Genomic DNA, 26,246 nt, shown 5'->3' on the forward strand with positions numbered 1-26,246 from the left:
TAGCAATAACAGCCTGTGTGTAATTCACAACCCTAATGATGGCAATTTGTCAATGTGAATTAAAGATTTAACACAGTCAGTTCTTGGAGAGTGAGCTGTGAATGAGGCATCATACATATGTAGGATTGCATTGAGTGGAACGGCCATCTTGATTATTAGTGAGTGCATGTCAGCTTTGAAGTGTAGATGTGTGACACTATGAAAAGGAATTGAACTTTAAAATATGGCCAGAACAAGTGAAATGATTTTTATTTGTGTTTTCATTTGCTTTTTCAGGGTAGAGGCTTTCAAATTTTACCCAATCAGTGTTGTCCTGAATGTGTGAATAATCAAGGTTCCTGTGAATATAAAGATGATATTTTTGGGGTAAGTGTGCCGGAGTTTTATCCCTTTGACAAAAAGACACTTACAGAGAACATTTTTGGCTAGAACACATCATAAAAATTGTTTAGAAGGCGCATATACGGTATACTTAGCAATAGAATCTGATTCAGATCCAGATTCGTCATTAGATCAGAGATAGATCATGTACAAAGGCAGTTCCTTCCTGCAAAGTTGGAAATATATTCCGATTCAGAGCTATAGATTTATGAATGAAAAGGTGGCAGCTAGTATCTTGATGTGACCAATAACTTTACTTGAACCCTCCATTTCATCATAAGTGTATTTTTCATTTATTTTATTCCAGCATAATACAGTATGGGAGTCGAATTGTGAAACGTGTACCTGTTTTAATGGTGTTGTAGAATGTACTGATAAAAGTTGTTTTAGGCAACGGTGTGAAAATGGCCAAGTTCTCCACCAAACTCAGGGAGATTGTTGTCCCAAATGTATTTCTGCTGGTAGTGAGTATCTTTGTCTTAAGTATTATATGAATTCTTTATTAATTTACATTCACATTATAGTAATTTTCATACATGTACAGAATATTTGGCCAAAATAGTCCATATTATTTTAACCTATATAGGAAAACCACTCAGAGAAAGCAAATTTCTGGAGAAATGAATAACAACATACCACCTAGGATGATGTTTAAATGTAATATGGCCTGCTCACTGTGATTCGACTATTATAAAACCTATCCCTCTGCTTCATCTTCGGCACATTGTCTCGGGGAACTGTTCAAAGGGTTATGTTGTCTGGGTCTTTTGCTACACATTTGATATGAAGAGGAAAGTACTATGTTGTTATAGACATTTCTGAAAAACCATTTCTTCCAAGAAGTCATTCAGAGAAGATTATAGATCATAAAAAGCAACCAGTATAGAAATAAAAGTGTTGCTTCAAACATTACTGAAACTGACCCAATGAGCAGAGCATGAAATAGCAATTTTTAGTCAAAGCCAGCCTTGTAGATGTTGTCTGTTTTAATGCTGAACACTTCACAATCGTAATAAATATTGTTTCTTCTCCTTTGTGAAACCAGGATCTTGCACCTATGGTAGTGTTAGTTATGAAGACGGTAGTCAGTGGAGTCCTGTTCCATGTACAGAATGTAAATGCGTAGATGGTAGTGTACAGTGTTCGGTGGCTGACTGCCCACCTATACCATGTGGTCAGGTACAGTGCATCTTACAATTTTCCAGAAATTTTATGATGTAAAACAATCACACAGATGAGTACCAAAGTTCAAGATATCGTCCAGCTATTGCATTCTTTGTTCATTTATATCAGTTGGTCTTGTACTATCTAGCGTGTCTTAATTGTAAAACATTCATTCATTCTCCGTACACTCTGGTCTCTCCAAATTTTGTGCTGCATCAGTTTTGCATGTTATCATGATGAAGATTATATTTCATGATTCTTTACAATCACAAACTTACAATACCCTGCTTATATTTGTCACATCTTTAAATAAAGGTATTGAAAAATTTAAATTTGTTTCACATTTGTACCATTAATATGCACACACAAATATTTCTAAAAAAATTGACAAGACCTTAGGAAATGTTGCACCCAAAGTTGACTTAGCCAGTATTTTGTGAGCATCCAATTCTATGATGTGAATTGTGTAATTTTGTGATGCTAAATATCACACATCCAAAGCTCTGACCCCAAGCTGCAGGAGCTAAGCTATACTGAAGATATACAATAGACAGAATTTCCTTGCAACTTTCTGTGTGTAGCAGACAATGTCAGGCATACAGTATTTTATTTGGGCACAAACCTAGAACCATAACTGGCAGTCTTAAGTAGTGTTTGTTTCTAAACACAGGATGGAGAGAAAACTTCCTTCCATTAACTTTCAGTACACGAATTTTAATATATGAGTGAAATATCATTTTAAACAGCTAGCTCCTTGACCAATGTACTGAGTCATTTCCTTTCAGTTCATAAATCTTCATTTATTTGCCTTCATAGTATGAGCATCGGGTTGTCAAAAATGGCAAGTGTTGTCCTGAGTGTGTGGGTGATTCATGTACAGAAGATGGCAAAACTTATGAGGTAAGCCTTGTCAATGAGAATGTAAAAAACAATTGGTTCATCTTTAACATAGTAGACTTAGTCTATGGGAAGCATAGCGTCAGCTTGTTCCAATAACTTGTATGTAGAAATCAAAGAAAATACCGATCTGATGTTGTCAGTTTCTTGCAACTTTTGCTAAAAATTTGGTAAGAGAACCCTTATTTATAAATGTGTACAGACATGTCACCATGCTTGCTTTAAAGGTAAACTGGATACTACAATGTCTGTCTGTGAAAACCTTTGCAAGAAAATTAAGTTCATCGGCTACCATTGAATGAAAGTCTTCATCAGATGCATAGGGTTTCACATATATAGTATTCATTTATGCAAAGCATCTTATTCAACTATGCCAATCTAATGATAATGGCCTATGTCAATGGTACACGTTTATGTACCTCAGTTCGTGCACTATGTACCTTTTTAGGTTTGTCAGGAATATGAGCAACTACAGAGTGGTATCCTGCTTTTATTTAAAGCTGCATTATGTTCAAAATCTGTGTAAAGTTACTGAATTACATGTACTAATCCTTGTCTATGTCCAGGCTGGTGTAAAAAGTTTAAAATCAATTTATGTTCATTTCAGTTTAACATGGTATTTATATATTTGCCAGTTTACACTAAACTCGTGTTTAACATTATGGCAAATTGTTACACATATTTAAATGGACAGCAGCAGCCATTTGTAGCTACTGTCGTTGCAATTGGAATTAAAAAGCAAAATGATTGAAATAATTATAGTCAGGGGATCTACTGTACACAGCTGCTGAGCGGACAGTTCCGGTTGAATTTTTGAAGCTGGCGTCAAGCACGCGCCACAGTGTCTGATAACACAACAAACGGTTAACCATCATCTTGATACCTTAAAGGAAACTTTCACACACCCCTAAAATAAATTCTGCAAGGTCATAGGACTGAGGGACAGTGAACATTTCATTGTAGCAATCTTACAAGAAACACCAAAGTGGTCTCTGCGTGCAATATCAGTCGATGAAGAAATACCTTAGACTTCGTAAATGTAATTATTTCAGAGAGACTTTTTTCCCACACTAGAATGCATCCCATGAAGAAGATTATATTTTCAGTTATATCCATTATGCTGTCCAATCTAAGTTTGATAGTTTCTGTTGATTCATGGAAAAGTGAGCAAAGCAATGTTAACATTTGCCCTGTGGTCAATATGTAGTTACTTTGCTGCCGTTTACCACAAAATTGTAGACAAAATAAACACCATGAACTTGATAGTGGCCGACGTACAGATGTGATTCCCAGATAGTCTTTTTTGGGCATGTTTTCTTTTGGATCAGTTTTTCAAGTCTGTGTACCGGTATGTGAGGATTTCAAAGGATTCTCAAGGGAAGAATCAGGTAATTTATGTCTATGCTTCAAACTGACATGGAATTCAAGGTTCTTAGGGGAGCAATCAGGAAATCCCCTGATTTGATTCATGGAATTTCACAAATTAGATTCTCACATCTGGAGCAAAACTGTCAAAAAGTGTCAAAGCTCTCTTCCCGAAGGTAAAGTGTAATATGCACACTGATTTAGCTACTATAGACTATAGTCTATAGAAGCTTTTGGGATGGGTATCCGTCCGGCGTCCGGCGTCAGTCTGTATGTATGTATGTATGTATGTATGTATGTCCGTTTGTGAGGCGTCCGTCCACTCAAATATCTTGAGAACCGTAGTACTTACTGATTTGATATTTGTTGTGTAGATGAAAAATATGCTTTTGACAAACGGATTTTTCTTAATTTTGTGATACTGTTGAAAATATGCAAATTAGTGCAAAAATAGGCGTTTTTGGTAAAAATTCTTCTTCTTCATAACCGCTGGTCAGACAGCTTTGTTATTTGGTATACAAGTCCCTAGGGATAACCCAACTTAGATTTCTTCAAATTGTGATGAAATATGCAAATCTGTATTTTTAAGGAATTTTTTTGTCATTTTTGGTCAAAACTTTATTTCATCAAAACCGCTTGTATGACAGCTTTGATATTTGGTATACAGGTTCCTACAGATAAACTAAATGTGATATATTGAATATATGACGAAATCTGCAATTTTGTATTTTGGTGCAATTTTTGCCATTTTTGGTCAAAAAATGTGTTTCTCAAAAAGTGCTTGTCTGATGCCTTTGATATTTGGTATACAGGTTCCTAGGGGTTGTCTTAGTGTGATATATTGAAATTTGATGAAATCTTCAACTTTTGTATTTTTGGGTAAATTTTTGCCATTTTTGGTCAAAATATGTGTTTCTCAAAAGTTACTCATCTGATAGCTTTGATATTTGGTATACAGGTTCCTAGACTTTATCTTAATGTAATATATTGAAATGATGATGAAATCATCAATTTTGTATGTTTGCAGCTAATTTGCCATTTTTGTTCAGGCCATCCTTTAATGAGCTATCAAAGATATCCACCTTCTTCATCATGTGTCACAAAAAGTTATTCTCTACATAACACAGCAGAGCTCTGCCAACTGTTGGGTCACTTGATTTTCAAAACCGCTGGTCAGACAGCTTTAATATTTGGTTTACAGGTCCCTAGGATGACCTTAGTGAGATAATTTCATACAGTCAGTAAATACTTAATTTTGTATCCATGTCTATAGTAGCTTCAGGGACTTTGGCCCTATGTTATTTCAATTTGTTTGACCTTTGTTTTGAAGCCATGTTCAGACTGAGCTTTGACTCTGTAATAAACTTCTACCTTCATAATTCAGATAATTTATACTGGCGATAATTTCAAATTAGTTAATTACTCAAATTAATTGATATTACCTCAGATTAATTACTCATCAATCATTTAAAATGTAGAAACTTGAGATGCGTGTATTTCTTTCTCATCAAAGACATCATTGTCTGTAAAACATCAATTGTACGCAAAATCTCTGTTCAGACTCTAGAAGACTGAAACGTAATATTTCTGTTCAGTGTGACTTTGAACAGAAACTTTCCACTTCATCTGATTAGATAAAGAAACTAAATGTACATTGGCAGTGTACCAATAAACATACATACCATCTTGTTTGTTGTACCAATGGCCTAGAAGACCTCAGTAGCTCAGCTGCTAATTAGAACAAATTTGAATCCAAAAGATGTCAATTATTGTGTGGCTTTTGACAGACTGTAAAAACAATCCTTGCTCCTTGAGCAATAACAGAAAATGATGGCACTTCACATCATGGAACTCTAAACAGTTTACACATCAAGTTATCTGTCTGTTAAAAAAACAAAAACAAACTCGGTTCATGTCCTGCTGTGAGAAAAGTGGTTGGCATCCCGCTTCACTGTCAGTATTTGTGTTTAATGGTTTTGTGGCATCTCAGTATTTACACAACAATTACATCGTTTTATGAGTGATAATCATCTCATCCCCCCCCCCCCCCACACACCCCTTCTTTACTTCTGTTATGGTCCAACTGTGCCTAGGAAACAACAGGGCTTTACCAAAATTTGGCAATAAAAAGTTAAAGTTGAACCTTGGTATTGCAACTGTGACCAAACCACATTGTTTTCTTCAGCAAGTTTGTATATCTCAAGAACACAATGAAAGATGAAATTGAACATACTTATTGTACTTGCCTCCCCAGCAAATAAATAAGATTTATACAACGTTTGCTGAAATCATGTTTCAACACATCTAAAGTTTTTGGTCTGTCCTGCTTGTGTATATTCCAAACATAACAACAGTGCTGTTCACCAATTTGATATGATAGTTACTGTCACTGCGTGAATTTCAAACTGTGCTGAAAGTCGAGTCAATTCATGAGATTTCACAGGCACCAGGCAGCAGTCAAGTCCCAACGGCAGAAATGTTATTTCTTTTTGAAAATATTCTGTTCCAGTGCAGATAACGTCGCCTTTCAAGATAGAGAACTTTTCAAAATAGTCAGTTATTCTCTCCTGTGTGTTTATTTGCATTGCAGAAACAGAGAAGACCATGTTTATTATTTTCACTTTAGGGAAATAATGTGTCCATTTCATAGCATGAATACCACCTTATTTTTTGAGAAAACTATATTTTGTAGTATTTTAGATAAAAAAAACTCAACTTTACATTAGCATTTGCAGAAATATTAATATAAATGTTTCAAAATCTGCAGTTTTTCAACAGAGTAACATATGATCTGTGTTCAGATGAATGTGTCCTTTTGTGTACATCTTTGAAACTGTTGGTTTGTTGTAATTTTCACTTGCATGTGAGACTTAGGCTCTCGTAACCTGTCTACCCCAATTCCCAGTAAACAGGTTCACAACTACCATTGACAATAATAGGTTTGGGCCAATCCATGCTGGTGAAAGGGATAATCTCTTTCCACCCCATTTCTGTGTCTATTCAAAACAACAGGGGTGTGTCTCATTCTGGTTGTAAGAAGGTTAAAGTTTTATAGTGGTATTTGCCTTACAGATGCCACAAGCTATACATGGTTGCTAGTAGTTCAATAGTAAAAAAAAAATTAATAGACATTTCCTTTGATGACAAAGTCATATCTTTTTGACACAGTCATTCGAGTTCTGACTCACACCTCAATTTATGATGATATTGGTCAAAACTCAGTGTAAATAGCTTTGGACTAACAATAGAGTATATGCTCTGCCTTTCTGTACATGCCACTGAGTTAAAGGAATGATCATATGCAAATCCTGGTGTCTGATGGGATTGAAATTCACCGTATTGTGTACTATCAAAATATCATCTTTGCATATCTTGAACCGCTCCACCCTTAAAATAAACAACGACATGAATAGCAGCCCCAAAACTGATTTTTTGTTGAAAGTAATTGTTCACATTCTGACCACATTACTTTCTTTCAGGATGGTAGGCAATGGCAACGGGATGGATGCACGTACTGCAAATGTCAGGCTGGTGTTACTTTCTGCAGATCAATACAATGTGATGACACTGCTGCGTGTCAGCCAGTAAGTGTGAGCCGTTACTTGAAAGTGTACTCAGAAAAGAACGATGCAGAGATTTCAAGTATTTGAACAGAAAATTTCCAAAAAAAGATAAAATGTGTCATTGTGTAAATGTATGGAATTTATAAATATTACAAATAAAAAAACTGAAAATATCAGAAACAGTTGTCTCAAAATTAAGTGCACATGAACTTTGACTTCTGTATTTTTGGACCGCAAAATGAAAATAACATCAGACGCTTGGACATTTCACCACAAAATAATTACATCATGCAACACTTATTTGAGGAATGTTACTTTATTCAGGATGAGAGAAAAGTGAAGAGAGAAGGCCAGTGCTGTTCAGAATGTGTATCCACAAAAGGTAAACTATCAGTACCCAGATTTGTTTTGATGGAAATGTCTTCTTACTTTAAAGTACATGTATATGATTAAGATTTACTGGAACTTTGCACAAATAGATATGAACATTGATGAATAATATTTGATACATAAAATTGGAAAAAAGTGTGACACACAGGCATGGACTTTCCTGTAGGTTTATGGCTTAGTGAATCAAAATGCATTTATTGTGGTAAAGGTACATATGTACATGTATGATTGTATTTAACCATTGTGTCAAGTTAATATTGTAAAATCATCGGTGAGAAATCTTACAATTTCTTTTCAAAGGTCTTTGCATAGTACTGTTATTGAGATAATTGCTTAGCTTCAGTGACTATGTTTTCATGAGAACATTCTTTAAAACCATGAAAACAGGTACACTATAGATTTCAAAGTATGGTCATAATAAGCTTTATGCTTTCGACAAGCAATAAAGTATATGTTGTGCCTTTCTCTGTTTTTTTTTTCTGCCTTTCTCTACATGCCATTGTATTCTTGACTTTATAGTTTAATGCCCCCTTCTGGGATTACATTCACATTGTCCTCATCCTTGTCCATTTCTCACAGCATCCTGTGAATACGATGGCAGGACCTGGTACCATGGCGACGTGTGGAATATCTCAGCGTGTGAGTTCTGTCTTTGTGACTCTGGTAGAATAACTTGTGACGTAGCTGAATGTTCCAAGATTGAATGCAGAGAGGTAAGTAGTTTTACAGTCAGTCAGTTGATTTTCTTTATCTTGGGCTCAACAAACTCCAAAAATACATATTTTTTATTAGAAACTGGATTTCCTGTGAGGGTAAGAAAACAATAAACTACCTTCTGGCTGGTTTCGGTTAAATTTCACCAGCCAGAGGCGAGTGAAAAGTGCAACTGAGATAATGCTACCTGAGACAAATATATTCTTTTTTATCAAAATTTCAGACAAACAGAAATGATTTTGAAGAATACTGGTTTATTTTTAGTTGTAGCTTCCTTTTTGTACAGATGCCAAGCAGACCTGTTTCCTTCCTCCGATATTGTACATTAATAGCAACGACATAGCCACACCTTCACAGTCTGGTTAATGCTCGGTAGATGAGGTCATTCAGAACAGCAAGTGTAACCGTCCAGCGTTAACTTCTGTGGTTCAAACTTTCCAGAGGTCAATGACATGCCCCATTGCCATGGTGACAGCAGCTGCTTACACAGTAGAAGTTACTTCTAGATATCATCTGTTGAAATGAAAACTTTTGTAAAATTGCAAAAACTAAAACCCTTTCATTTATCGTTAAACATTTCAGGTCTAAAATTCCTGTTACAGTGATATTATAAATGCACTACTACAATCAACAAAAAATATTGTTTGTAGTTCAATTTTTCATATATTTGGCACAAGTAAAGATTCATGGTCATACACCCTTTGACCTTTTGAACCTTCGCTGTTAGCATACTTAATAAATTCATAAAGTATGTCATGAAAGTCTGAATGCATTATGTTTGAAGGATCGAACATGATGATCTCTATTGATAATAAAATACTGATGACAATTTTTTTTGCTCATTAGGGAGAAGTTTTAGAAAAAAGAGAAGGCCAGTGCTGTGCCCAGTGTCATACGCCATCAGGTTATTGTGTATATGGTAGGAAAACATACAGGGTAAGTGTTTATATCTGGTGAGTGCAAATCCAGTGACCACTAGTGCATGGCCACTGAGTAGTTTTGCCATTTTACTAGTCTGACAAACCAGTAACAGACTCAGACCAGTAAATACAAATGAACTTGTATGATAAATAATGTATGCAGGACAAGACTACAGGACTAGCAAACCAGACTGTATGACTAGCAACTAGATTAGAGATCTAAAAATTAGACTGTAGGACATCTTGACTATACATTGAGGCTGGTCCAGGAACAACCAAATACTAAAGAAATTCCTTCACATGTGTTACTTTATACATTCAGAAGGTCATGGCTAATTTTCTTAAGATGTTTGATAAAATTATTTTTTTATAGAATCCTATCATCAGAGAATGAAGCCAGTTTAAAGTTTTCATGCACGCAAAATTTGAACAAAACTTAATTCATGATCTTTCAATTCAAAATTTTAACTCATCTTTATTGTTTTCAGATGTTGAATTTCTTTGACTCTGTGAGTATTTCTGTTGGTCATATCAGCAACATAGAAATCTAAGATGTATACTCATACAACTAAAACACACTCAATTTTGCTGAATAATCATGTTTTCTTACTGTTCATTTTCTGTAGAATGGAGATGACTGGTCACCTGACGCCTGCAGAATCTGCCATTGTAGGTCTGGAGCAGTTAATTGTTTCCACAGAACATGTTTGCCGTGTCAGCCAGGAACGTATGAACAGACTGTCAAGGGGGAGTGTTGTCCAATTTGTAAACCAGGTAAACTTGAATCCTTTCCTCCTAGATGTCAAGTTCATGGTTATGAGAGGATTGATCAGATAGGCATAAATGTTATTACCATCACCTAACGTCACATCCCAGTAATTTCAGCAATTGAATATAGCAAGTTGATTTATGATACATTTGTGTTGTTTGGCAATGATATTGATAATTTTCTCATTTATTTTGTGCACTGTAGGCCACCAGCCCATTGCCTAGTGTAACTGATGAAAAGATCAGTTTTACCTTTCTTTTGATTTGTTCAGACTGCCGAATATATTGAGGAGGCTAGGGGACTTTAGTTTTATGATCAGTAGTGAAGTACCTACATGTGAAGATTGGTGGGCATGAACATTTGGATTTGAACATCAAGGGTTTCTCAAGGGGTCTCAAGCTGTGTACTCTCTTCTTTTATAACCCAATGACTCCCTAGGTTCCTAATGATTAATACAAAGTGTGATATTTGGCTACCAATCTTCACTTTTGCCAATTTACTTCAAATAAAGTGAAGTATTTGCCTTTTTGAGTTTCTATTTGTTTGTTTCAATGGATAGATAATGGAAACATTCCATGCAGCGATAATGGTTTTTGTGACTCTTTTCACAGGGACGTGTAGTAATGATTGTGTAGGATGTGACAGTAAGGGTTGTCTACAATGCAGAGATGGCAGTAAACTGTTAGAAGATGGAAGATGTGTAGACAGGTGTAGGACGGGATTCTATCAAGCTGATGAAAAGATATGCCAATGTGAGTGTCTGAAGAGGATGCTGTGTGAGGGCAGTGTTCATCTGACATGAAGTGGCTGTCTGAGGGCAGTGTTCAGAACACATGGGGTGGGAAAACAGAGTATGGTCACTGCCGGGAGTATCTGACTGGAAAACACTTCTGGTTTTGATACAAAGCTCCATTTTAGTTGTATGAGCATTTGACTTAACTTACTGATAAATGTTAGCACTTATTTATCTACCCGTGTTTTTAGTTTGTTATTACTGGGAGTCTCAGTGTTGGCTTAGGTCCATCTGAGTGATAAAAGTTAAAACCCTGTACTCTGTACCTTGTGCTGAATTCAGGATAGGTGATCAATAATTTTCACAGATTTATGGTATATAAACCACTTAAAGACAAAGTTAGATGGGAAGGAAGCTTTCCGTATGCAGCATTTTGGGTGTGAATTGCACAAAATTATGTAAATTCAATACAAAGTGTAATGTTAGGTTGTATTGATGGGTAAATATTCAAATCATCATATGTTGTATGCACTTTCTTGATGTTCCGTATCCCCATAATTCAGCGCTCTGCCACGTTTTGGCTGATTTTTTTTTATATTAACTGTATTAATTCACAGCTTGTCATCGGACTTGCTCGGAGTGTAGCGAAGGAACGGAGTATCACTGCACAGTGTGTCCCAACGGCGCCATGTTGAAATATGGCCAGTGTGTCCTAGACTGTGGGCCTGGTTTCTATCAAACAGACACACAATGTTTAGGTGAGTTGGACATATGTGTATCTGTGGAGAATGTTAAAATTTACCTTAGCTTTGAAAAATGTGTTAGTGATCAAAAGTGAAGTATGAACCCCTTCTGTTCAATACCATGAGAAATTTGAGGTGATCAGTAATTCCTCAACTTACACAGTTTATCTGATTTACCGGGTTTATTGTAATGTTGACCATGATTAGTCATAGCAGTGGCTTTGCAATGAGAGCTGTGTATCACTTACAGAGAAATGACAGCTTTCTGTACTTCACCAGGGTGACAAGAATTTTTGATGAAAATCACAGAGAAAATAACGGGATGGTTTCACTCTGTTGTGATTTTAATAATCATGATCCATTCAAACGATAATTTGATATTTATTTGTCAGAAGTATGGAAACGAAAATTAATTTCTAAGATATACTTTAATGTAACACTATGTATGTACCGATTATTTTAGGCTTTATGAAAAACTAATAATCAAACATGAATACTAAGGGTGAACTTTAAGCTAGCCACTGTTGAGGTTGACAAGCTATTCACACAATCTGTTTTTAACCAAAATTCTTTCATCTACAAAGGGGAATCAACTTTGTAAATTTTTGCCCTCTCCAAGCTCTGTAATAATCACAATAGAACAATTTTTGAATACCCTGTTAATATTCATAATTCAAATCTTATCACAGCGTGTCATGAGTCGTGTCTTGAATGTGTGGGACCCAAGAAATCGCAGTGCCTCACCTGCACCAATACGACCAACCTCATCAGGAGGCAGAAGTGTGTGGACAGCTGTGGAGTGGGTTTTTACAGCAAGGATGGTTTCTGTCTTGGTCAGTACCGGAAAATTATGCTACTTGAAAGCATGTCTTATCGTCAATATACAAATATTTACATGTCGAAAATTTGGTCACATGACGACACTGATAAAAATGTGAACAATATGTGTACTCATGGTGTTCCATTCCTTAATACCTTATCTGTGAATTTAATTCATCTAGTCGAGTTTTCAAAATGGGGCAGAAGTGTGTAATAGAAAAGATCTAAATTATGCACTTTTCAGATGTCTTTTACATCTGTATTTATTTGAGATAGCAGTTACTGCGTTGATTGTCTGTGACATTTCTTACCCAATAAATTATCAGTAATGTCTTTTTATTGATAAATTTCAAACCTTTCCATTCTCAACAGAATGCGATTCATCTTGTGCAGCTTGTGAGTATGACAGTCCACGCTGTGTCAGCTGCCTGGATGGTGAACTCCTTCAAAATGGTGTCTGTGTGTCTCGCTGTCAGTCAGGATATTTTCAGCTTGACGACAGCTATTGTGAAGGTATTGAATTATGTGTTTTCTGTTGTCTTCAAACAATATCATGTCATTGCAAGATTTCACAAAAACTGAAGTTTAAATTTTCAAAAGAAAACTGCAATTAGCTTCAAATTCATACAAACAAAGATTTTCTTGATCTAAACAGAGATATGGTAATTAAGGGGCCAGTAGTTGTATATGTACCTTTTGATGATATTTTCTCTATTTTCATTTTGGATTAATTGTAAGTTCTGTCAAATTTGTTTTCAGCTTGCCACCCCTCCTGTGCAGAATGCAGTGGTCCAGGGAAAATTGAGTGTACATCCTGCAAAAGTGGCCATTTCTTACTGAATGGAATGTGCCTCTCTGACTGCAGTGATGGTTTCTATAGCGATTCTGGTGTTTGTGTTGGTAAGATGTCATTAAAATATCCCAATGAGAGTATTTTCTTTCACACAAATTTTTTTTCAAATATTGGACGTGCTCACCTTCAGATGTGCAGTGAAACTTCTCAATTGTCAAAACAACAACCTTTTCACCCATAATTTTCTTATCCCATGTCAGAAGCAGTATGACCAATAAAATTCATATCAATTAATATTTAGCACTGTAATTCATTGAATGGCAAACAACTGGAGAACTGTTAAGCTTAAAAATCAATTTAGTATGTTTCCAGCTTTTCAATTTTACTTCAGGACATGTAACGTTTTTCTCTATGTTACAGCTTGTCATCAGTCCTGTCGTACCTGCATTAGTCGAAACGACGATGACTGTCTGTCCTGTCGTGATGGCACCCATGTTGTACAGTCAAGATCTCATTATTCCAGTACGTCCCATGGGCAGTGTGTAGCACAGTGTCAACAAGGACATTTTTCAAATGAGCATGGACTTTGCCTTGGTGAGTCTTTCAACATATTTGGTTAAATGTAGTGTCGAACAGTGAGATTGAAGGATGCTGGCTTTATGGCAAGCCATTTTGCAAATCAACATTACCCAAAAGACAATGACTTTATTCAACTATTGTTGCATCGTAGCTTTGTCAATACCAGTGACTTTTCTGATGTCATCTTCCATGATTATTGATAATGTTCTGATTATCCAGCATTGTGGTTCCAGATGTTTTATACGTCTACAAATTCACTTGCATTGCCAAGACTATAAAATAATAACCAAAGTGTACACCTCCCTGCCCATTATGGACTCAAGCAAACTTTGCACTTCATAATATACTTGGCTTTGCCTGGTATGACGCCAGACAACAAAGGTAATTGATGCTAATTAGCATAACTTGTGACTCCTTCCCTTCCCACCTCCATGCTTTGACACAAAAGAAATTACAGAAGTATAACAAGTTATTGTTTGCTGTCATACATTCCAGCCTGTCATGCTACCTGTAAAAGATGCATCGACACTACAAACAGTGGATGTGTGTCTTGCTCATCACCTCTGGTGCTCAATGATGGACACTGTATCCGACAGTGTGGACAAAACCAATATGAAGACAGGGGTGTCTGCTATGGTAAGTGCAAAGGGGCATCTTTTGTAATTTATTCATCTATTCATATTTTGAATTTGAATTGATATCAAGGAAGGTGTACCTCAACCCTTTGAATCCTGCTTTGGAGTAAATCCCTGCATGATGTCATAGGTCATCAGGGGTCAAAGTTCAATGCCATAAACACATTATATGTTTGTGTGTCATGTATATTCTGTTTATTAGACAGCAATTCAACATACAGGCACAACGTATCAAATACTGGACAGATTTTTGGCTAAATTTTGAGAAAGTTTAGTCCATTAGTCCAATATCTGACCACAAATTTCGCTTTTTTTTGTCAGACTGCCACAGCAGCTGTGCAAGTTGTTTTGGACCACAATCGACAGACTGTTCATCATGCAATGATCCAGCCAGACTACAGTATGGTGAATGTTTGACTGGTTGCCGGGTGTCGGAGTATCCAACTTCAGCAGGCTATTGCCAAGGTAATATTAATGTCACTTTGCAGTTTTTGATGTACAAAGTTCCTCTGCTCACTGTCTATAAATGTGTAAACTTTTCCAGGGCGTGTAAGTGAGTGAGTAAATGAGAGAGAGTTGGGGGGGGGGGGGGAAGAGAAAGGGAGTGTTTGTGTGTGTGTTTGTACAAGTGATTTACAGATATTGATGCAGTAAGTCAAGATTACTTCCGAAGTAATCCCAGTATGTTTCCTTCTCTGTCTTCAGCATGTCATTCCAGCTGTGCATCCTGTGTTGCTTCAACTTCTGGATCAGGCAATATCTGCACCTCATGCAACAATCCCAACCATGTCGTTCTGGTTGATGTATGCGTGGAGCACTGTGGTAGAGGCTATTACCGTAGTGATGGAATGTGTCATGGTAAGTAAAAATTTGCAAAAAAAAAGGAAAATTTGGCCAACTTGCTGGCACTGTTTGCCCGATTGATACAATGTGTGGTTCAAAATAGTCTATTTGATGAGAATATTTACAATAATTGCTTTCTTTTGTAGCAACAAAAAATGGTGGATGTACTATTTTGTTGTTGATACCTACCAGTATGATATTAATGCTTATTTTGTTGTCTTGTGTAATTATTAGCTCAGAGCCTTTCCACAGGGTTGTTTCTGAACCATTTATTTCAAAACATCTTTACTCTTGCCATCAGACTCCACAGAATACTGTTTATAATTTGTCATTTTCTTTGAATATACAAAATGTATGCATGCTGTAAGGTTCAAAGTAATGCATTTCCGTGACTTGTGATTCTGTTCTTTATCACAGCATGTCACCAGTCCTGTGCGACTTGTACCAGTGGCGGCTCCATGGGTTGTTCATCTTGTCCCAGAAATCAAGTCCTGGCTCACACTGGCGTGTGCAGTTCCACCTGTCATGATGGTTTCTATAATGAGAATGGTGTTTGCAGAGGTGAGAAGTGAAAATCAATCAAGTTTACTGCAAAACTTACAGAAGTGATATGTCAAATTTGTCTATAGGGGCTGTCAAATTACTCTGCAAATGACCTAATGTCTGACCTAGCTTTGTGGCAGAAATGTGTTTCTTTTCAGTCAAGAGTATGATCATGTTCAACAAGTGGCTGAACCAGTCGTACACAGAGTATCCCTTGATCATAAGGCAAAGCACCAATTAACAGACACCATTGTTTGTCAGACAGTTTTGTCAGTGACCAACTTCAATATGTCCAAACTCTATGATGAAATGATGATCTGATTTGATGAAACATAAAGGATTCGTGTAATATGATGTTATGATTTGTGTAATTAATTTTGACTTTTGTCCATAAATTTATGGTCTGGAAGTCAATCTCAGATAAAGTTGATATCCATAGATCTAATTGATAACGATGAAAGTACATTTACCGTGATAATTTGATCTTTTTGTTCTTTACAGCATGTGCTGATAACTGTATGGTGTGTACCAGTTCCTATTACTGCAACCAATGTAGAAACCCAACCGATGCCATTCAGTTCGGTGAATGTGTGAGCCAGTGTGCTGACCAATTCTACTCAGACCCTATGACCAAGATTTGTCGAGGTAGCTAAACAACTTTTTGGATTATGTTTCCTTCCAAGGCATGCTTTTAATGTCATGTGTTTGATCATGTATCTGTTAAATAATACAAACTCAAACAATGAAATGAAGTTTTTTTTGTTTATTACAATTTATTTTTTCATTACGTATAAAAAAAATTAAGTTGTTATGATTCAGATTTGTAGACACAGTTTAATGATACCATACTCATTCCTCTCTATTTGAAAAATGTCTCTATTTGCTACTCTTCTTTTTGGGTTCAAAAGTCACAAACTGCAGTCAAGTATGTATGTAGTTAATTTCAATTGATAGGGTGACAAAGTCACATGAGACTTAGAGCTGGACATAAGCATAGATACCAGTTTGAATATGAATTTGTCAGATTCTAAGTTTTTATTCCTCACATAATACTGATAAGCTGCAATATTGTCACTGACCATGGTCAACTACATTGAACAGTGCCCTCACTATATGCTTGTTGTGTTTTGAATTCAGAATGTGACTGGGTCTGCAACTCCTGCGTTGGTCCGACATCCTTTGATTGCATTCAGTGTATGGATGGCATGATATTACAGAATGGAACCTGTGTCGCTGAATGTACTCCTGGGTACTACCAGAAAGACCAGCAATGCAGAGGTAAATGATCCTATTTCTCTAAGTCTGTTTTGAAACTGAGAGAGAAAACTATAATTGTCACAGATTGACACAGTCATGTATATCTGGAGTGTGTAATTTGTTGTTTTCAGGTCAAAGGTCAGAGAGAATCTCAATATTATTAAGTGACAGATGATACTGTTTCTCCTCCAGGTCAAAGGGTAACAGTATACGTATTTCATGTCAGAATGATGACATGAAGGCAATACATATATTATTGGCATGGTAAAGTGCAAGGTCAAATATCAGCCTGAGGAAATAAATTATGCACATATCAATAAAATGATTACATTAATTTTATTGTTCACAAAGTAGCAGCATATTATGAAGTATTGTCAGGTTTTTCCAAATGTCTAAGCAAAAATTTATCCAAGAGATACAGCAGTTATACCCAGTCACATTTACTCGGTATTTTTTGTACATCAAGTGAATCATATTTGATTACATAGGAAGATCACAACACACACAATTGCAAAAGCCCATTGGAACCTCAGACTGCCACGATAAATATTTACTCACAGGGGTCACAGAGTAACTTATAACCACATTTCGTGCTCTGCATTATCACACAGCCTGTGACAGCAAGTGCAAAGCCTGTGACGGTCCGATGAGCTGCACGGAGTGCTACCCGCCTCTCCTGCTGGTTGGCAACCAGTGTGTTGAAGACTGCATTCCCCAGATGGTCAAGGACAATGAAAACAGGAAGTGCATTTGTAAGTGGAGAATGATATGTGTTGGGGATTTACCATAAAGGCCTGCTGATCAGGTTCAAATCCAGATTTGAGAAATACCTCTCTTATAGATTGTTTGACTGTTTGTTAAAGGTACACGGTCACCGTAAATTTGCATATTCCATATATGATAAAGGGGCGAGGCTTAGCGTACTACCCCATAAAACCTGTAGCTGTCGGTCCTCCGTATTTGATACATCAAAGGATGTGCGGACGACGCTGCTAAGTATGCAATGGCTGGTCGTTTGGGGCGCCCTTTTTAAAAAGCGGCCACCCGCTTAAAATCTGTGATTGGCTATTAAAAAACAGGTGACCGAATACCTTTAACATTATCACCTCAGCTAGACATTCTTTATTTTAGTCAGGTTTTTGGTATCACCTGTTGTACAACCAATCACCATTCATATTGCAATTTCCAACTCAAGGAAGGTTCTCCTCCATATGTGATATATTTCTCTCTCAGCCCCCATTTGCAATTCATAATGTGCAATTCGTAATATGTAGAATTTTACAATTTGGAGTATTTGAATCAGTTAGGTTTATGTTGTCTCAGGGATGGCCTCATTTAATTCTGTTATAAAAATGATATAGTGAAAGTTTTTTATTTTCAAATTCTTGGAGCCTGATTTCTAATTTTGTTGCAAGTATATTTATTTACATATATGTACATGTATCTGTGTCATATGTGCATTAATGTCAAAGTTGGTCAAATGGGAGCACTGTGTCATAGACATTAACTTTTTCTTCCCCTACAGCTTGCCCAGATCTCTGTATTGAGTGCACTAGTCCTCTGATGTGTGTCAAGTGTTATGCCAACACTTTCCTGAAGAATGGCATTTGTGTAACAGAGTGTGGGCGAGGATTTTATGGAAATACAGAAATCGGAACTTGTGAAGGTAAAAATTCCCTGCATATAGAATTTCTGAGATAAGTGCATTCAAGAGAAATCTGTAAGATCCAATATCATTTGATATCGTAGAAGAGATATTAGGAATGTAAATGTGCACAAAAGTATTGGCAAAGCATAGATCTCATTTATTTGATATCTGCTTGAATCTTATTGGTTAATCCAGATCACATGGTATGTATAATCACTTTTGATTGGTCTCTTTCATTTCAGCAAACATTTATCCACCAGGCCTGTCAATCAACGGGACAATAACTGTTCCCATTGGTACATCCAAAGTACTTGATGCGTCTTTCCTGACGGCATATGACCCCGATACTGCCTATTTGGATCTTATATTTTACATCGTTGAACCACCGACCAACGGTGATCTGATGAAAAATTCTATGGGGAAGGACTCTAAACTCAACAAAGGTGATACCTTCAAGTACGATGAGCTGATCCATGGCAACATCAGATTTGTTCACGATGACCTTTTACCTCTGAAAGGAACAGTCAGCCTGAAAGTCAACGACAGGCAATACGATTCCTCCACTCAGTTTGTTGATATCATCGCTATCTCTGATTCCGCGCCCCAACTGCTGCACAACGTGCCACTTGTTGTAACAGAGGGAGGATCAGGTGAAATCAACACCTTCAATTTGGCAATTTTTGATGCCGACAATCCGGAATCCCTGATCCTCTCTGTGATTGGTGGACCCATGCATGGAAATATGGTGATTATGCCGCAGGGAACACCTGTCTATTCCTTCACTATGGATGATCTACGGAAAGGGAATCTCCGTTACACTCACGATGGAAGTGAAACTGAACATGATGTGATTTTAATGCAAGCTTCTGATGGTCACAACATCCTCAATATCATGTTTGATGTCAGAGTCTTACCCCAGGTCAGTATAGGTCATGATGTCAAGGGTCACAGGTCATATATGGTTAAAGATCACAGAGAGGCTTTGAACATTAAGCTGTCAATATGCGTGGGTCACAAATGATTTTGAATATAAGTAAAATTGTCTCCTTTTCTGATAAATATAAATTGTTACAGGAACAAATTTTTACTTAGTAGGAAAATATAGCACAGTCTTCGTCAGTTGGTGAAATACACGAGTTATATTCAAATTTTACCAAGTAAATTCCATACATGTTTGCTACAGGACAACCAAGGCCCTATTTTGGTCAACAACGTCCAGGCCAGAGTTGAAGAAGGTGGGATGGCACAGGTTACAAGCAATCTACTATCAGCCACTGATCTTGATACACCAGATGAGGAACTGTCTTACAAACTGACGCCCCCTAATGACAACCCAAAACATGGTAAGATTTGCCCTTTTTATCTAACACTTAGCTTTCCGTCATTATGCTAATTAATTACATTCCTGTTCAGTTTTGTTTTAAGTTGGACTTGTAAAGACACCTTCCTGCCAAAAGGGAACAAGTATCACCATGGAATTCACTGAAATATTGAGTTTTGGCAAAATGTATCGGTGATATTGAGTGTATTTTCTAGTAATATATGCTGAGCATCTCTGGAGACCAGGTGGTATGTTTTGAATATGCATAATTACTCCCATGCCCCATGGATTGAGATGCTGGGCTTTAATCACATGGACTGTTGTAATCACAATTCATTTGATTGTACAGTCTAAACACTGTATCTCTTTCCAGGTTCTCTTATGATGGTGTTGCCTGTTCCTTCATCCGGTATTTATGATGGTTGGCGTGACAAGGGGAATGGATTAATGGAAAGTACCGTATCACAGTTTCGGCAACTGGACTTGGATGAGGGCCGTATATGGTATCAACATCATAGTGATGAAGAAGAAAACGACTATTTCATGTTTGAGGTATAGTTACAAATTCTGCATTGTTTGATAAATTACATCTTGTTTCTGTGGATAGCTTTAACCAAATCATTAGGACCTCAAAACCTCAAACAATGTTCTTGTGCTTCAAAGAAAGTGTATGAACATACATTTTTAGCAGTTGACCATAGTAATAGCCGATCAAATCAACTCAGTTGATTCAAACAAACAATCAGGAAAGAGATGAATTACTTTTGGCCATTTCAAATTACAATACTTTTGGTTTTTACCATACTTTGTGTTGTGTCACTGAACATGCAGTGTCTCTCATTACAAATTTATTTAAATTTGATTTGATACAGAACTAGATCAAACTTCTGTTTATCGTTTATACATTAATGCCATAGATGAAATGAAAAATCTGCAGCTCTTCAGCAACTGAGAATGCAATTAAATCATTGTTCAGTGCTATTCAGTATTCACATTATTCATATTCTAGTCATTCATGATATTGCTCTTAACACAAGATTTTGTCAGATGTGTACATGTCACCATTTTAATATTAATAATATGAGAAAATGTTGTAACTGTTTTCATTCTGCAGGTTTCAGACACTGCACAGCCACCGAATATTCTGAGTGATCAAGCATTCAATATTGCAGTTTTGTCAACGGACGATGAGCCTCCACAACTGGCTGCTGGGGTGCCGTTACCACTAGGAGCCACTGTAAGTCATCTAGTGTTTCTTTTTTTTCAAAAATCAGCACTTTACATAGATGAAAACAATCTTGAGTTTATGTAATGCTTTGTTGCCTTACAGTATATTCCATAGCTGCTGTGTGTATTTGCAAGTTGCACATGTTTGAGTTAAAATCCAAAGTAGTCATTTGTTATAGTAAAAAAATGACTGACCAGCGGGAGATAAAACACTTTTGAAAAGGCAGAGGGTAAAAACTGCAACAAGTGGAAATTGATACAGTAAAATACTGACCGACCAGCGGGAGATAAAACACTTACAAAATCGCAGAGAATAAAAACATGGAGGTTTCGGGTTCAACCCTTCGTCTGCAATCATGTGTTATACTCAGTACAACAGGTGGTTATCTATACTGTCCTTTGCTGTAATAATGCAGAGATGGGTCGTTTATGAACTGTAAATGCAACTGCTTTCTAATATTAGCGTATATCTCATGTACACTTTCTATCACTCAAATTTAAAGTCCCGGAAATGAAATATTTGTATATGAGGGTAGTACATCTGCAGATCTATAACTAATGGGAAGTTTGGCTATTCGCAAGGAACCGTCAATCTATATTATATGAAATTGAAAGCGGAATATATATTGCATAACACAATTCTGTTAGTATATGTAAGTATATTCTATTCCATAACGTTGGCAGTTTTAAAATTTCAAGTTCCGTAGAAAGGAGAGTGGAAACTTTTTATCTGAACTGAAGATTAAACCAAAGCTTGATTATCAATTGATCAATCAATTTACCTGATCAATCAATCTGTCCGGATCACAGGTATTTGAGGGTGAAGTTATTCCATTGGGACACAATCACCTGGCATTCTACGATCCGGACAGTCCGGATTCTGATTTAACGTACAACATCACGCAGCCTTTGAAGATCAACCAAGGAACAATAGAACATATTGACAGGCCGTTCACCCCTGTCAAATATTTCACCCAAGCTGATGTGAATGCACAGAGGATTGTCTACAGACCACCGCCATTTAATGGCGGTGACCTAGAAAGTGATGACTTCACATTCTATTTCTCAGGTAAGTATTGCGAATTTACCTGTCTTTCGTAAAATTTTGGTTCAGCTCTATTGTTTTCTTTTGTTCAAAGGTGGGTCTTTTTACAGCAAAATGGGGATTTTAGAGTTGAAATGATATCAATTATAGAATGTGTGATAGGGTTTGATGTCGGATGTGCAGCTACCCAAACAAAATGCTGTGATCCTGTCCTTTGAATGGTGAGCTTTGACATCATTACTGAAACGCAGGGAAACCAATTGTGGTGTCACTATAGCTGTGTAGGGGCATGTAAAATTCAATCAGCCAACTTGATTTTGTCTATGATCTAACTTATAGGAGGGTTATGCAAGCAAGTGAGGCACAAACACAAGTCACTCTAAATGCACAAAATTTTTTAGATTTCTTCCATTGCACACATATTCAGATGAACTTTTCTTTGAGTTTTGGTCAAAAAAAACCCTATATTGGTCCTTTTAGAAGAAGCAAAAGTAAAGTTCAATGTAAGAAGTACTCAAAGTATTCTGTGCTGTGTATGTAAACCAATGTTTGGTGTAAATGTAAATTGTCAGCTTAATGCATTTCTTTCTTGAGATTTTCCTGACAAATTTCTTCTGCCTTCTTTCTACTAGTGTCCGATGGCGCTGGTAACGAGATACCCTCTCAGCCATTCACGATACGGCTACTACCAACGAATACAGCGCCTCCGTCCTTCATCAACAAGACTCCCGTGATCACAGTCAGTCAGGGGGGTACGGTGCCTATCAGTGACGAGCAGCTGACGGTGACAGACGCCGACACCAAAAGTGGAGATCTGATTTACACCCTGTCCTCTGCTCCTATCAGGGGAGATTTCATCAAAAGTGAAGGAACCACCAGAGTTATTCTCAGAACTGGTAAGAAAGTTCAAAATTTTCTTCAAAAAGTACCTTTCAGCAATGCTAGATTTATCATGGTTTGTACAATGAACATCAGAAGGTATTATTTCCCCAGTTACAAGAGGTCATAGAACATTTAAAATAATAATAATTTTAAGTTTGTGAGTCCTAGTACCTGTACTTGAGGCATACTCTACCCAATAACTAAATTTTAGTCAATTGAAAAGGTAGACAGACTTATTGACTTAAGTACCATTTGTGTGTCAGGTGTGAGTTCAGTGCTGATGTTCTGGTCAGGCAGATTTGTTTTGATTTTGTCATACTTGACAAGACGTTTTCTTCACATTATTCTTGCAGGTGATTCCTTCACCCATGTTGAGATTGCCAGGAATACTTTCTTCTACGTCCACGGTGGAACGAGGAATCCAGAAGACACCTTTGAAATCACTGTGAGCGATGGAAACAGTATTGACACTGCTACCATCACCATGGTTGTCCTGCCGGTTGATAAGAGTGCTCCGGTCCTGGATAGAAACTCCCTACTTTCTCTGCTGGTACCGGAAAAATCAGTGGCGACAGTCACTAAGGAACATCTGTCATTCAGCGATGATGAAAGTGCGCCAGAAAACATTTTTTTGACATTGTTGTCATCACCAAGACATGGCAAATTACAGCGAAGGACTGGTCCAAGCACACGAGATGAGCTTCAAACTGGTTCAACAATCACACAACAAGATATCGATCACTATACCATCAGGTGAGTAAGAATGGCTGAATACATTCCATCTTGTAGATATGTACATTATTTTCCGTATCTGTATCCTCTTCCCTCATTGGTCCGAATTTCGACTTTATCACATTTACATATCGAGATTGAACCAATCAGTGAACAGGGATACAAATGAATATGGCAGATTTACTTATATAATTTCGTAGGCAATAAACCCTTGCACATTCAGATTTCAGTAATGATACGTCATTCAGTAATTGTTGCATTGCAAGTAGATCGGAAGTACAGTGGTGGTAGCTTTATTCATACAACAGGAGTCGAAAAAATATGTTAATTTAAAGTATTTGTTTATTGTTTGTCATAGATATGGCAGCGAAAGTGAGATTGGTTATCAACCAATCACTGATCGCATCACCTTCAACGTCACCGATGGAAATGGTAACATTTTACCCAATCAAGTCTTGAGTGTGACCATTACACCCGTGAACAATCAGCCTCCTGTTGTCACTGTTGGACATGGATTACTTGTGAGTTTTGTCATGCTGTGTCAGACTTTTTCTAAGACTCATTCAGTTCAGATGTAATGCATCCTTACCTTCCTCAAAAATTAACAAACTGTATTCTAAAAATTTCATATAGCCCATTAGAGAGGAGACAGACGGGTTGCCATGGAGAATAAAGAACACATGACGCTGATATGTAAATGGTACTGTTGGCATATGATTATGAAAAAATTTTGGCTACAATTCAAAGTTTTCAAAAACTAAATCTGATTTTTATATCATTCATAAAGATTGCTGGTTTTATTGAATTTCTACATTACTAATTTTCACTGATACAAGAATTCAGTTTTACATTGACAACAATAAGAGGACATGTGTGAATCAAATTGTGTTCTGAAATGTTATGTGCTCAGGTGTTGAGCAGCAATTTAGATTGTCACATTATTTTGTCCCTAAACAATTGGGGGTAGGAAATTGAAATTGGCCTCAAAGCATGAGTTGGTGAAACACTGTTTTTATCCTTCTTTACTGCACAGGTCAATGAAGGTGGTGCTGTCCCTCTTACCATCCAAGATCTCATTGCGACGGACATTGACACGCCGCTGAACGAACTCGTTGTTGTCATGGAAAGTCCGCCAAGTTTTGGATATGTGGAGAGTGTAAAGAAATGTAAGTTAAGAAGACTGGCATAGCTACTTTAAATATTGTTTTCAGTTTAAAGATCCAGTGGCTGTAACCTTTATTGATATTTATGCTATTTTTGTTTTAAATATCAACGACTCTTTCTTGTTCAACTCTCCACTCTGACTGTACATGTGTAAACTGCATTGTTATTGTTGACATTAGTGAACCCTGTTCCGTACCCACTTTCAATGGCAGGAAAGATATGATTTTCCATGTAATATTTGGATGTTAAATATAGAAATATTCTTAAAATAGCCCCTTTTATATTTTAGTCAGTGATGCTGTATGCTAGAATTTTTCTACAATTTCAAGTTTATACTTGAATTTTAATTCAGTGTACGTAAATCTGCGACATTGTGTTACATATTAGTTTTGATATCATGCATCATGCAGTCTCATTTTAATAAATTTATGATCCTGTTGATTTCATTTCAGTGTATGGCTCAGAGTATGTCGCCAGTGGAGTTCCGCAGCACGTGTTCAGCGTTCAAGACATCATTGATAACGTGGTGCAGTACGTCCAGAATCAACATCAAAACATTGAGCCCGTACAGGATGGCTTTCTGTTTCACGTCTCCGATGGAACCAACCAATCACCAACTTACAGAATGAACATCAGTATCCAGGTGGGTTTGTTGTATAATTATTTTTATCACATGCTCATGACAAAATTGTCCTCTTTCGACAAAAAATACCGGAAATTGTCCTCTGGCCATTTCATATCACAACATCCAACATTCATGTCATTCAATTTTGGTGTGTCAGAACTTTTTTGTGTCAATCCTCAATATGCTTGTCAATATAAACAAACAACATGGTGGCTGTTATGCCTCCTGTGATCAAAATTTTTGTCTGTGATACTTTGTTAACAGTCAGTTAAAAAAATTAAAATCTCACAAAATACACCCACTCTGTAAAGTTTGAGTCCTTGTGTTTAGTTGTGTCTCCAATGTTGATGTTCATATTCATGTGCCTAGACCCGACTGCCTTAACTTCAGAATCACATGCTGTGGACGCGGTTTTACTACAACCGGGTCAGAGCACAGCCACCAAAGTCATTGTCGCTACAAAGATATAACCTGAATAATAAAAACACAAGAGT

At 36.8% G+C, this 26,246-nt stretch overlaps 1 protein-coding gene across 1 annotated transcript in view; it reads left to right on the forward strand.

The window, feature by feature from the left end:
* The window catches only part of LOC139122888 (extracellular matrix organizing protein FRAS1-like), a 120,315-nt gene that overhangs the window by 67,049 nt on the left and 27,020 nt on the right, over positions 1-26,246 (forward strand). The window contains exons 4-36 of the mRNA XM_070688730.1: positions 277-366; positions 689-845; positions 1,427-1,560; positions 2,362-2,445; positions 7,287-7,391; positions 7,695-7,752; positions 8,340-8,473; positions 9,321-9,410; positions 10,021-10,168; positions 10,775-10,915; positions 11,514-11,654; positions 12,329-12,472; positions 12,831-12,971; positions 13,218-13,358; positions 13,672-13,845; positions 14,326-14,466; positions 14,787-14,930; positions 15,171-15,323; positions 15,726-15,869; positions 16,353-16,496; positions 16,989-17,129; positions 17,720-17,860; positions 18,634-18,774; positions 18,999-19,675; positions 19,940-20,099; positions 20,451-20,629; positions 21,192-21,314; positions 22,115-22,373; positions 22,982-23,245; positions 23,585-23,984; positions 24,322-24,484; positions 24,997-25,129; positions 25,580-25,770. Of these exons, the coding sequence (XP_070544831.1) occupies positions 277-366; positions 689-845; positions 1,427-1,560; positions 2,362-2,445; positions 7,287-7,391; positions 7,695-7,752; positions 8,340-8,473; positions 9,321-9,410; positions 10,021-10,168; positions 10,775-10,915; positions 11,514-11,654; positions 12,329-12,472; positions 12,831-12,971; positions 13,218-13,358; positions 13,672-13,845; positions 14,326-14,466; positions 14,787-14,930; positions 15,171-15,323; positions 15,726-15,869; positions 16,353-16,496; positions 16,989-17,129; positions 17,720-17,860; positions 18,634-18,774; positions 18,999-19,675; positions 19,940-20,099; positions 20,451-20,629; positions 21,192-21,314; positions 22,115-22,373; positions 22,982-23,245; positions 23,585-23,984; positions 24,322-24,484; positions 24,997-25,129; positions 25,580-25,770 (5,580 nt within the window). The remainder of the gene's footprint in view (positions 1-276; positions 367-688; positions 846-1,426; positions 1,561-2,361; positions 2,446-7,286; positions 7,392-7,694; positions 7,753-8,339; positions 8,474-9,320; positions 9,411-10,020; positions 10,169-10,774; positions 10,916-11,513; positions 11,655-12,328; positions 12,473-12,830; positions 12,972-13,217; positions 13,359-13,671; positions 13,846-14,325; positions 14,467-14,786; positions 14,931-15,170; positions 15,324-15,725; positions 15,870-16,352; positions 16,497-16,988; positions 17,130-17,719; positions 17,861-18,633; positions 18,775-18,998; positions 19,676-19,939; positions 20,100-20,450; positions 20,630-21,191; positions 21,315-22,114; positions 22,374-22,981; positions 23,246-23,584; positions 23,985-24,321; positions 24,485-24,996; positions 25,130-25,579; positions 25,771-26,246) is intronic.

The sequence above is a fragment of the Ptychodera flava genome, chromosome 22 (genome assembly GCF_041260155.1).
Source record: "Ptychodera flava strain L36383 chromosome 22, AS_Pfla_20210202, whole genome shotgun sequence".
Lineage (NCBI taxonomy): Eukaryota > Metazoa > Hemichordata > Enteropneusta > Ptychoderidae > Ptychodera > Ptychodera flava.